The following is a 13,481-nucleotide window of genomic DNA, read 5'->3' on the forward strand; positions in this document are numbered from 1 at the left end:
AATGATGTATTAAATACTGCCTTGGTGAGCTCCCTTTTAAGAAAGATTCTGTGATTCACTGTAACTTAAAAAATTCATTGTGGAAATCTATTAGTGAACATAGTTATTTCGGACTCTGCACATACCTGTTCAGTTTTGCAGAGCTTTTCTATATTAGGCTTGAACTTGTTCATGCAATCTTCTGCTATGTTAAGATGGACAACTTGCTGAAAAATAGAAGATACCAATCATTAAAGCATTTTAACTTATTTTTGGGCAGTTGATAATATTAAACTTTTAAGGTGGCCTGAAGGAATGTATGGGCTTAGGTGAAAAGGAGGTACCATGTAAAAAAGGAATCAGCTCAAGAGTAGGAAAAAAGTGAGAATTAATACGATCTACTGGGGACTATAGGCAGATAGGAAAAAAAAAGGAAGGATTGAATTTGGGTTTACAAGTAATGAAAAAACTAAGATGAGAAAAAAATAGTGAGGTAGTTAAAGTACAGCAGAAAAAGTTTAAATTTATATTACTGGTTCTTGATTAGTGTGAAATATGATAAATAATTAATGTGAAAAGATTATTCTGATAATGACTCCTAAGGACTGGAACTGTAAAAAATAGCTGACCTGCCCACACAGCTTAACTGCTCTTATATCTACTATTACAGAACCAAGCAGAATAGCAGCCACTGGTCATTCCAATGCTGAATTAAGGTGATAAATACTAAACTTAATCTATTTGGCTTTTCAAGAAAGATCACAAAAAATTTAAGCTGAATTTATATAAATCTAGATTATATATAGATAGAACACTATTGGAAAGCTTAGATATTTGGGATAAGTTTTTAGAGGACAACTAACACTAAGTATTCCATGACATCCATTGCTAAACTTGATTACAGAACTGAATGGACTAATAAACTAAAAACAATAAGGTATCTCATATACAATACTACTTACTTTTGTAATCTGTTTACGAAAATGCGGCATTTTTTTCATCAGCTGGGCAAGAGCACTAAGCGATGTCTAAGAAAAATGAAACATTTTTAAAGCAAACTTATGGTTCAGATATAACTTTAAAATCCTGTGTTTGAAAATATTTGTTAAGTTACTAAATATTTGGCAAAAAATTTAAAGAAAACAATTTCAAGCCTTCCAGTTTCAGCCACAATAAAGAAGCTATATCAAGCTTACTCTCCCTCCACCAATTAACATAAAATTGGACAAAATAAATAAGAAAACAGCATTCAGGCAATGGATAAAAAAATAGGTCATAGCTAAGATACCTGAGTGAAGGAAAGCACAGGAAGTGATGCTTGCACTCACCCTGGCTTTTTCTTGGACATTTCCAGAACACAGTGAAAGGGCATAACTCTTAGAGTCTGCAGAGAACAACTCTCAGGTGGCTAAATGCTTGAGAGAGATTTCAGAGGGTCTTAGTGCTAAGAAAATACTGGCATTCTCTGATTCAGAAAAATTATAGAGTACTAAGTGAACATTCCAGACATTCAGTCCTAGGACTAAGTACAAAACATTTGGAGTAAGTGCAAAAGTGAAAAACACTCATAACAAAACCTGATATGAAGTCTCTACAGAAGGTTATTCATCAGCAAATTAACTGTCTGCATGAACAGAACGCAATACTCTTTGTAGCAAGAACATCATTTAGAGCCTCTGCAGTTTATCACCCACAATGTCTAACATAAAATAAGATATTACTGGACATGTAAAACAGGAAAAAATGATTAATACTCAAGTGATAAAACAATCAAAGTAGACCCAAGATGATCAACATGTTGCAGATAGCAGATAAGGACTTCAAAATAACATATTTATGTTATAGATGGACTAAATGGATGAGAAGATGGAATATGTCAACAGAGAATTAGAACTTATTTTTTAAAAATTCAATGGATGTCCTAGAGCTAAATGCAATAATTGAAATTAAAAATACAATGAAAGACTCTCATACATCGCTGGTGGAACTGTTAAATAGTACAGCCCCCTTGGAAAACAGTTTCAAAGGTTCTTGTGAAGTTAAACATAAATTTACTATATGAACCAGTAATTCCACTTTTAATTATTTATTTACCCAAATGAATAAAATACCTGTTCACACAAAACCTGAATGGTTAGAGTGGCTTTATTCACAGTTGCAAACAATTTGAAAAAACTTAATTGTCTGCAACTTGCGGATAAACTGGTGCTGCATACAGTGGACTACTACTATGCAGTAAAAAGTGATGAAACTACTGTTACATGCAACATGGATGAATGGCAAGTGTTCTAAATGAAAAAAGCCATCTGATATTATTCCATTTACAGAACATTCTAGAAAAGGTAAAACTATAGGGACAGATCAGTGGTTGCCAGGGAATGAGAGATGGGTAAAGAGGTTGTCTACAAAGGTGTAGAAGGAAATTAGGGAGGCAGGAATGATGGAACTGTTATGTATCTTGATTATGGTTATAAGATAGTATGCATTTGTCAAAACACAAAGAACTGTACACTATAAAGGGGGGACTTTATAACTCAACCAAAAAAAAGAATACACTGAATGGGTTTAACAGAAGGCTGGACGCAAAATACACAAGTAGGCGACTCAAAGTCAGGTTAATAGAAAATATTCAGTTAAAGCACAGAGATGGGAAAAATGGGAGGGAAAGGGAACAGAATATAAGAAATGTAGAATGCGGTCAAAAAAATCTAAATACAAGTGATTGGAATCCTACAAGGGAAGGAGAGAATAGGACAGCATCAAGATGAGAGGAAATAGTGGCCAGTTATTGTACAAATATGATGGAAGTTACCAACCCAGTGATTCAAGAAGCTTCTACAAACCCAAGGAGGATAAATACCAAGAACAACATATCACATTAAGGCACATCATGGTCATAGATTGCTAAAAATCAAAGATAAAATCTTTTAAAACACATTTTACCTCAGGAAAATAACAATAACATGCCAGCTGACTTCTTTAACAGAAATTATGGTAGCAAGGAAGTGATATATTGAAATCTTTACATTGCTGAAAGGAAAAGAAAAACTGCCAGCCTCGAATTCTAAATTCAGCAAAAGTGTCTCTGAAACACTTGCAAAACAACGACACCCTTAGATAAAAACAAAAATTGAGAGACTTCATCCAGCCCAGACAGAAAAACTGAAGAGTGATAGAATTAAGTAACAACAGAGTTCATAAATATATGGGTAATATAAAAGTCTACTGAGATTTCAAAACAAAAATAAATTCTTAAGTTTATAAGCACAAGTTGAAGTAAAACATGACAACACTGTCACAGAAAAGGAAGGAGATAAATGGAGTTAAACTATTTTAAAGTTCTTGAATTATTCAGGACATGGCACAAGTGTACTTTAAGGTAGACTGTGATAATATAATGGTACATTTTATAAGGCCCAACATAATGGCTATAAGAAGGATACTAAAAGGTAAAACAAGTTTACGTTGGAGATAAAATGAAAAAGGTTAAAAAAATATGATATAAAAAGACTGAAAAGAAAAAGAAAAAAGGATAAGACAGAAAACATCCAAGATGGTAGACATAAATTTGGCTGTATCAATAATTATATGAAATATACAAGGATTAAGTATTCTAATTAAAAGATAAATGATTGTCAGATTGAATAAACAAAGCTCAACTGCAAGTTCTTTTTAAGAAGCATATTTTAAACGTACAGACAGAGAGTTGAAAGTAAAGGATCGGGAAAGATATGTAAACACTAACAAAAATAAAGCAGGTATGGTTATATTAACAACAAAGTAGCCTTTAAAGGAAGAAATATTGCAAATGATAAAAAATGGTATTTTATGATGATAATGGATACATTCAACAGAAAGAAAACCATCTTATAATGATTCTAAATAACATGGACTTATCAATCGATACAGCTTCAAAAGTTTATAGGATTATAAGGAAAAAGACTCAGTCATAATCAGAGACTTTAATATACCACTCTCAGTAACTGTTAGAAAAAAAAGACAAAAAAATCAGTAAAGAAATGGAAGATTTGAATAACATGATTAACCAATTTGATTTAGTTGACACAAATAGAATTTGTATACTTTTCAAATACACATAGAGCTTTTACTACAACATATGCTGGCTCAAATCAAGTCTGAACATTCAAAAGACTAAAATCATACAGTGCATATTCTCTGACCAGTGTATAAATTACAACTCAGTAATACGTTAGAAAATCTCTAAACTCTTTGAAATTAAAACACATATTTTTATATAACAGAGCCAAAAGAAATCACAATGAAAGTTAGAAAATATTTTGAGCTGAATTGAAATAAAAATAAGTATTCTAAAACTTATGGGATGCAAGTACAGCAATGTTGAGAATAACCAAATACATAAACTAGGAGAAAAAAAAAGATGGAAAATTAGAGCTCTAAAACTTCTAACTCAAGAAGTTAGAAAAAGAAAAATTAAGCCAAAGAAAGTTGAAGGAAGGAAATAAAGAGTATAAATCAATTAAATATAAAACTAACATATAATAGAGAAGTCAACAAAGACAAAAGTTGGTTCATTAAAATTTTAATAATATATATGAGATATTTATAGTATATGGGATAAAGCACAAATTAACAATATTAGGATAAACTATAGATTCTACAGACTTTGAAAGGATGATAAAAGGATTTTTGAAGACACAGATGTAACAGACAAATCTCTTGAAAAATGCAATATCCCAACAGTGATATGAGAAAATAATAAAAATCTGAACAGCTCTGTATCTATACTTGTAGTAAAGATCTCTCCATAAAAAAAATTCTATTTCCAGATTGCTTCACTAGTGAATTCTTTCAAGCAATAGTGGGACAAATAACAACAATCTTACACAAACACTTCCAGAGAAATAAAAATGAGAGGGAAAGCATTATAACTCATCTAAAGATCAATATAATCCTACTACCAAAACCTGACAAGAACATAAACAAAAGGAGTAATACTGGAAATGTTTCTCATAAACCTGGAAGCAAACACCCCAAGCAAAATATTAGCAAATAGATTCCAGTGATACAGGAAGAGGATAAGATATCATGAACAAGTATAGCTTATCCAGGAATGCATGGTTGGTTTAATATAAGGGAATCAATTAATGTAATTCATCACATTAACAGAATAATAGAGAAAAAATGTTAGTTTTAATAGATACTGAGAAAACATTTGATGAAATCTAATACCCATTCCTGACTTAAGAGACAAAAACAAAAATCTGTTGGCAAATTAAGAACAGAAGAGAACTTCTTCTGATAAAGGATGTATCTAAAATAACCTGAAACCAACATAGTACTAACATAATACTCAATGATGAAATGTCAAACACATTTTCCCTAAGGTTGGGAATGAGAAAAAACTATCCTCTATCACCAGTTCTAGTCTACATTATAGAGCCAGGAGGTATTAACTACTAAGAAAACTAGTTTAAAATGTATATAGATGAGGAAGGATCAGGCAAAATTTTATTTATTCACAGATGACATTACTGTGTAACTTCAGGAATGATGGAAATGTCCTCTATCTTGATTTAGGTGATGGTTCTGCAGGCATATATATATATAGACAAAATGACGCTAACTATTGAGGTGAGGTAATGGGTACATGGGAGTTCCATATCTTTACTTTTGTGTATGTTAGAAAGTTCCCAAAATGCAAAGTTAAATAGATAAAATAAAAACCTTACACAAACTGTAAGATTCACCTTCACCATTATTTTGAAAGTGAAAAATACTTACCTTTCCTTCAGTTGCTTTCTTTGTTGATGAAATTTCCTTCATAAGCTTGGGAATTTCCCTGTCAAATTATGACAGAATTCTTTAAATTTCTAAAATGTAATTTTTACAGAAATATTTTAAGACTGAAAAAAGTGCTACTATGTATTTAGTGTCTAAAAAATATGGGATAAAAATAAAATGGGTTCACATACTCTAATACTACCGCGATATGCCGATGTCGAATTCTGACCCAGAGGTCATCATCTTCTTCAAGGATTGCCTCCTTTTCTTTCCCATCTGTTTTATATCTACAAGTAGAAGATAAAACTTTTGGATTATTTTTCTCCCCCAAATGTGGAAGAAATATTTTTACAATCATAAGACATAGCTCAAGAAACTGAACAGTACATAGAGTCAATTCATTATTTAAGGGGATACCTCCTCAAATATCCTTACATGAAAAATAAAAGGGCTGTACCTACCAACACATTTTTACTTCTTTTAAATGGTAGGTTTAGCTGTCATACTAGTTTTATTAGAGCAAAATATTATCTTATGAAACAAAAATTCAATGTTCTACAATCAACTTTAAGAAAAAGACTGAATATACTAACAATTTGTGTTCTAATTAGTTAAAACTCTATTTTGATGTAATAACTATCAGTACAATTATTAAACATTCATTACATGAAGAACAGAAATGTTACCCCGAATGTACACTATTAAATATTGAAGGTTCAGAATTGGTACAAAATTCACAAATGTATTATTATTTGTTTCTACATTCTTCCCTAATGAATAACGACTAAAAAATGGAAAAGGAAATGAAAGAAAAAACTAATGTAGCCATAGAAAACTGTGACTGCTTTAATGAGTTCTGCTGAAGTGAGCAGCAATTCAAGGTCATGAAACTACAAAAAATGGGCTTCGTGACTGCTTCCCCAAATGCAATTTGCCCCTTCTCTTTTTTACGTAGATAGCCTCCTTCTATTTGTGGAGTTAGGGAGATTGAATCATCCTTGGGACCTTTAATTTCCTGAGCCAAGATGAAGGACAGCACTGAGCTTTCCTAGCTCTGGAGTGCAGATAATAAATGCCAACTTTTGCTATATGAATACAACCATTTCCGTAGCCCCCAAAATTACAGGTCCCACCAGAAAACCAGCTACCTATGTGGCTATGATTATACAGGACCAAAGGTAGAATTATTGTGCTTAATTACAAGTCTACACTAAGGATAGTAGACATTTCATCATTTAAAATGATACTTTGTACTAATACAATACCTTCAACTTCTGATTTATAAACAAAGATTAAAGTGGCAAGCCTAACAATACTAAAGGATGATGACAATCCAATGTTAAGAATACATTTAAGAGGTCACCAAGAGAAAAAATAGAATCTGGACACTGAGAATTTCCTGTTTCCATTAAACATTGTGATGAAGCACAAACCACAGGGAGTTCATGCTTCCATCTACTCTTATCCCTGAACTTTTCTGATGATAAAAAAGGGAGTATTGCTGGCTATTTTTTTAATCTCTCCTTTACTCTTTCTCTTAAATCTTTAATTTTTAAGGTATTATTGATATACACTCTTATGAAGATTTCACATGAAAAAACAATGTGATTACTACCATGGTGTCCCCCGCATATCCCACTGGAATCACTGCTCATCAGTGGAGAAGATGCCCCAGTCACTATTTGACTTCTCTGTGCTACACTGTCTTCCCCATGACCCCAGTCACTATTTGACTTCTCTGTGCTACACTGTCTTCCCCATGACCCCCCCAACACCATGTGTGCTAATCATAATACCCCTCAATCCCCTTCTCCCTCCCTCCCCACCCACCCTCCTACATCCCTCCCCCTTTGGTAACCACTAGTCCCTTCTTGGAGTCTGTGAGTCTGTTGCTGTTTTGTTCTTTCAGTTTTGCTTCACTGTTATACTTCACATATGAGGGAAATCATCTGGTACTTGTCTTTCTCCGCCTGGCTTATTTCACTGAGCATAATATCCTCCGGCTCCATCCATGTTGTTGCAAATGGTAGCGTTTGTTTCTTTCTATGGCTGAATAGTATTCCATTGTGTATATGTACATCTTCTTTATCCATTCATCTACTGATGAACTTGGGTTGCTTCCATATCTTGGCTATTGTAAATAGTGCTGCGATAAACATAGGGGTGCATATGTCTTCTTGAACCTGAGTTGTTTTCTTTGGATAAATTCTTAGGAGTGGAATTCCCTGGTCAAATGCTTCTTCTATTTTTGGCTTTTTGAGGAACCTCCATATTGCTTTCCACAATGGTTCAACTAGCTTACATTCCCACCAGCAGTGTAAGAGGGTTACCCTTTTCTCCACAACCTCTCCAGCATTTGTTGTTCTTAGTCTTTTTGATGCTGACTATCCTAACTGGTGTGAGGTGATATCATTGTGGTTTTTACTTGCATGTCCCTGATAATTAGTGATGTGGAACATCTTTTCATGTGCCTGTTGGCCATCTGAATTTCTTCTTTGGAGAATTGTCTGTTCATATCCTCCGACCATTTTTTAATCAGGTTATTTGCTTTGTTGGTGTAGAGGTGTGTGAGTTCTTTATATATTTTGGAAGTTAACCCCTTGTTGGATATGTCATTTACAAATATATTCTCCCATATTGTAGGATGCCTTTTTGTTCTGTTGATGGTGTCCTTTGCTGTAAAGAACCTTTAAGTTTGATGTAGTCCCATGTGTTCATTTTGGCTTTTGTTTCCCTTGCTCGAGGAGATGCATTCAGAAAAAAGTTGCTCATGTTTATATTCAGGAGATTTTTGCCTATGTTTTCTTCTAAGGTTTTATGCTTTCATGACTTACATTCAGGTCTTTGATCCATTTTGAGTTTACTTTTGTGTATGGGGATAGATAATCCAGTTTCATTCTCTTGCATGTGGCTGTCCAGTTTTGCCAACACCAGTTGTTGAAGAGGCTGTCATTTCCTCACTGTATGTCCATGGCTCCATTATCTTATATTAATTGACTATATATGCTTGGGTTTATATCTGGGCTCTCTAGTCTGTTCCATTGGTCTATGGGTTTGTTCTTGTGCCAGTACCAAATTGTCTTCATTACTGTGGCTTTGTAGTAGAGCTTGAAGTCAGGGAGCGTAATCCCCCCAGCTTTATTATTCCTTCTCAGGGTTGCTTTGGCTATTTGGGGTCTTTTGTGGTTCCATACGAATTTTAGAACTATTTGCTCTAGTTCGTTGAAGAATGTTGTTTGTATTTTGATAGGGATTGCATTGAAATCTGTAGATTGCTTTAGGCAAGATGGCCATTTTTACATTATTAATTCTTCCTATCCATGAGCACAGGATGTGTTTCCATTTATTGGTATCTTCTTTAATTTCTCTCATGAGTGTCTTGTAGTTTTCAGAGTATAGATCTTCCACTTCCCTGTTTAGGTTTATTCCTAGGCATTTTATTCTTTTTGATGTAATTGTAAATGGAATTGTTTTCCTGATTTATTTTTTTGCTAGTTCATCATTACTGTATAGGAATGCAACAGATTTCTGTGTATTAATTTTTATCCTGCAACTTTGTTGAATTCAGATATTAGATCTAGTAGTTTTAGAGTGGATTCTTTAGGGCTTTTTATGTACAATATCATGTAATCTGCAAACAGTGACAGTTTAACTTCTTCTTTACCAATCTGGATGCCTTTTATTTCTTTGTGTTGTCTGATTGCCATGGTGAGGACCTCCAGTACTATGTTGAATAAAAGTGGGGAAAGTGGGCATCCTTGTCTTGTTCCTAATCTTAAAGGAAGAGCTTTCAGCTTCTTGCTGTTAAGTATGATGTTGGCTGTGGGTCTGTCATATATGGCCTTTATTATGTTGAGGTACTTGCCCTCTACACCCATTTTGTTGAGACTTTTTATCATGAATGGATGTTGAATTTTGTCAAATGCTTCTTCAGCATTTATGGAGATGATCATGTGGTTTTTGTCCTTTTTGTTGAGTGGTGGATGATGTTGATAGATTTTCTAATATTGTACCATCCTTGCATCCCTGGAACAAACCCTACTTGATCATGATGGATGATCTTTTTCATGTATTTCTGAATTCAGTTTGCTAATACTTTGTTGAGTATTTCTGCATCTTTGTTCACCAGGCATATGGGTCTGTAATTTTCTTTTTTTTTTTTGTGGTGTCTTTGCCTGGTTTTGGTGTTAGGGTGATTCTGGCCTCATAGAATGAGTTTGGAAGTATTCCCTCCTCTTCTACTTTTTGGAAAACTTTAAGGAGAATGGGTATTAGGTCTTCACTAAATGTTTGACAAAATTCAGCAGTGAAGCCATCTGGTCCAGGGGTTTTGTTCTTAGGTAATTTTTTAATTACTAATTCAATTTCATTGCTGATAATTAGTCTGTTAAGATTTTCTGTTTCTTTCTAGGTCAGCCTTGTAAGGTTGTGTTTTTCTAGAAAGCTGTCCTTTTCTTCTAGGTTACCCAGTTTGTTAGCATGTAATTTTTCATAGTATTTTCTCATAATTCTTTGTGTTTCTGTGGTGTCCGGAGTGATTTTTGCTTTCTTGTTTCTGATTCTGTTTATGTGTCTCTTTTTTTTTTTGAGAAGTCAGGCTAGGGGTTTATCTATTTTGTTTATTTTCTTGAAGAACCAGCTCCTGCTTTCATTGATTCTTTCTATTGTTTTATTCTGCTTGATTTTATTTATTTTTGCTCAAATCTTTATTATTTCCCTCCTCCGACTGATTTTGGGCATCATTTGTTCTTCTTTTTCTAGTTTCGTTAATTGTGAGTTTAGATTGTTCATATAGGATTGTTCTTCTTTCCTGAGGTAGGCCAGTATTGCAATATACTTCCCTCTTAGCATGGCCTTTGCTGGGTCCCACAGATTTTTGTGGTGTTGAATTAATTGTTCTTATTTGTCTTCATATATTGCTTGATCTCTGTCTTTATTTGTATTGATCCACTGATTATTTAGGAGCATGTTGTGAAGCCTCTATGTGTTTGTGGGCTTTTTTGCTTTCTTTGCGTAATTTATTTCTAGTTTCTTACCACTGTGGTGTGAGAAGCTGGTTGATACAATTTCAATGTTTTTGAATTTACGGAGGCTCTTTTTTGGCCTAGCATATGATTCTTGAAAATGTTCCATGTGCACTTGAGGAGAATGTATATCCTGCTGCTTTTGGGTAGAGAGTTCTGTAGATGTCGATTAGGTCCGTCTGTTCTAATATGTTGTTCAGTGCCTCTGTGTCCTTACTTATTATCTGTTTGGTTGTTCTGTCCTGTGAGTGGAGTGTGAAAGTCTCCTAGAATGAATGCATTGCATTCTATTTCTCCTTTAATTCTGTTAGTATTTGTTTCACATATGTAGGTGCTCCTGTGTTGGGTGCATAGATATTTGTAATGGTTATATCCTCTTGTTGGACTAACCCCTTTATCATTATGTAATGTCCTTCTTTTGTCTCTTGTGACTTTTTTGTTTTAAAGTCTATTTTGTCTGATACAAGTACTGTAACACCTGCTTTTTTCTCCCTATTAGTTGCCTAAAATATCTTTCTCTATCCCTTCACTTTTAATCTGTTTATGTCTTTGGGTTTAAAGTGAGTCTCTTGTAGGCAGCATATAGATGGGTCTTGTTTTTTCATCCATTCAGTGCCTCTGTGTCTTTTGATGGGTGCATTCAGACCATTTACATTTACGGTGATTATCAACAGGTATGTACTTATTGCCATTGCAGGCTTTAGACCTGTGGTTACTAAAGGTTCAACGGTAACTTCCTTACTATCTAAGAATCTAACTTAACTCACTTAGTATGCTATTACAAACACAATCTAAAGGTTCTTTTTTTCCCTCCTTTTCTTCCTCCTCCATTCTTTATATGTATTAGGTATCACATTCTATACTCTTTGTCTATGCCTTTTTATTACCTCTGGTGACAGCTATTTAACCTTAGGAACAGTTCTATCTATAACAGTCCCTCCAAAATACACTGTAGAGGTGGTCTGTGGGAGCTAAATTTTCTCAGCTTTTGCTTATCTGGAAATTGTTTAAATCCTCCTTTAAATTTAAATGATAATCTTGCTGGATACAGTATTCTTGGTTCAAGGCCCTTCTGCTTCACTGCATTAAATACATCATGCCACTCCCTTCCAGCCTGTAAGGTTTCTCCTGAGAATTCTGATGATAGCCTGATGGGTTTTCCTTTGTATGTGATCTTTTTTCTCTCTCTGGCTGCGTTTAATAGCCTGTCCTTACCCTTAATCTTTGCCATTTTAATTATTATATGTCTTGGTGTTATCCTCCTTGGGTTCCTTGTTTTGGGAGATCTGTGCACCTCCATCACCTGACAGAGTATCTCCTTCTCCAGACTGGGGAAGTTTTCAGCAATTACTTCCTCAAAGACACTTTCTATCCCTTTTTCTCTCTCTTCTCCTTCTGGTACCCCTATAATACAAATATTTTTCTGTTTGGATTGGTCACAGTTCTCTCTGTATTCTTTCATTTCTAGAGATCCTTTTTTCTCTCTGTGCCTCAGCTTCTTCATATTTGTATTCCTCTTCTCTAATTTCTATTTCATTTATCACCTTCTCCACCATATCTAATCTGCTTTTAATATCCTCCATTGGGTTCAACGATTGGATCGCCATCCTAAATTTGTTCCTGAGTTCTTGAATATTTATCTGTACCTCCATGAGCATGTTTATGATTTTCATTTTGAAATCGCTTTCAGGAAGATTCTTTAGTTCAGTCTCACTCAACCCTTTTCCTGGTGTTGTTGAGATTTTGCTTTGAAACAAGTTCCTTTGACATTTTATATTTGTACGTGGCACCCTTTAGTGCCCAGAAGCTCTACCTCTGGAACTGCTCAGCCCCTGGAGCGATGTCAGGGTTCACAGGGAAGTGGTGTTGGTGCCTGGGTGGAGGAAAGAGCTGTTTCCTGCTTCCCGTCTGCCATGCCTGTCTCCACTGCCAGAATCAGTGGGCTCAACACACAGGTATAAGCCTCTATGCTCTGCGTTTGTAGCTGCTGTAGGTGGGGTTTCCCTCTGGCTGGCCTGACACCAGGGCAGGGTTTGCTGGTTTGCGAGCCAGGTACGGGCTGGCCAGGGGGTAAGGTGCAGCAGGCTGTTATCACGGTGGGGGGCCTTGAAGCAGCATAGCCAGCCAGGGGGATGGAGCGCCTGAAGATCGTGAAAGTTCCCAACCATGTTTCGTGAGGTCTGTTCTTTCCTCCTGGTGTATGCAGTCTGGCGCAGCCTTCTTTCCTGTTGCTCCTTCAGGATTAGTTGTATTAATTATATTTTCTTTTTATACGTGGTGTTAGGAGGAGGTCTCTGTTTCACCTCTCACACTGCCATCTTTCAGTCTCTCCTTTATTCTTAAAACAGCTAAACACTGCTTTGCTTACCAGCAAGCCTAGGGAGATAAATATTTTAAATACTAGGTTAGAAATGTCTTAAATGTATGTTTATAGTCTGGAACCATATCCTTTAGAGTCCATCAGTTTAATTCTTTTCTAAAACTCTTAAGCAGTGAAGATTTAGAGACCTAAAAAATGAGAGGTAAGTAATATTTCTTTTGAAAATTCTGAGTAACTTCTTGAAGCTATTTTTATATTAGAAAAATAGGTATGTTAATTTTACTATGTCATCTAACAGTAACACAACAGAGAAAAATTCAGACACTGGGATTTAACCAGAATGCAAATAAAAATACAAAATACAAAATCAGTTTAACAATATTTGGTTTAAGAAA

The 13,481-nt window shown here is 34.8% G+C and overlaps 1 protein-coding gene and 1 long non-coding RNA gene across 3 annotated transcripts in view; one reads left to right on the forward strand and one right to left on the reverse strand.

Moving 5' to 3' along the window:
- Positions 1 to 13,481, forward strand: part of LOC130683393 (uncharacterized) — a 106,006-nt gene that overhangs the window by 54,820 nt on the left and 37,705 nt on the right. The gene's annotated exons all lie outside the window — the stretch shown is intronic.
- STXBP3 (syntaxin binding protein 3) overlaps positions 1 to 13,481 on the reverse strand; it is an 81,056-nt gene that overhangs the window by 11,504 nt on the left and 56,071 nt on the right. The window contains exons 10-13 of the mRNA XM_036916630.2: positions 5,934 to 6,029; positions 5,743 to 5,800; positions 942 to 1,007; positions 126 to 206 (exon numbers count right to left, since the gene is read on the reverse strand). Coding sequence (XP_036772525.1) covers positions 126 to 206; positions 942 to 1,007; positions 5,743 to 5,800; positions 5,934 to 6,029 — 301 coding nt within the window. The remainder of the gene's footprint in view (positions 1 to 125; positions 207 to 941; positions 1,008 to 5,742; positions 5,801 to 5,933; positions 6,030 to 13,481) is intronic.

Source organism: Manis pentadactyla, chromosome 4, assembly GCF_030020395.1.
Source record: "Manis pentadactyla isolate mManPen7 chromosome 4, mManPen7.hap1, whole genome shotgun sequence".
Taxonomy (NCBI): Eukaryota; Metazoa; Chordata; class Mammalia; order Pholidota; family Manidae; genus Manis; species Manis pentadactyla.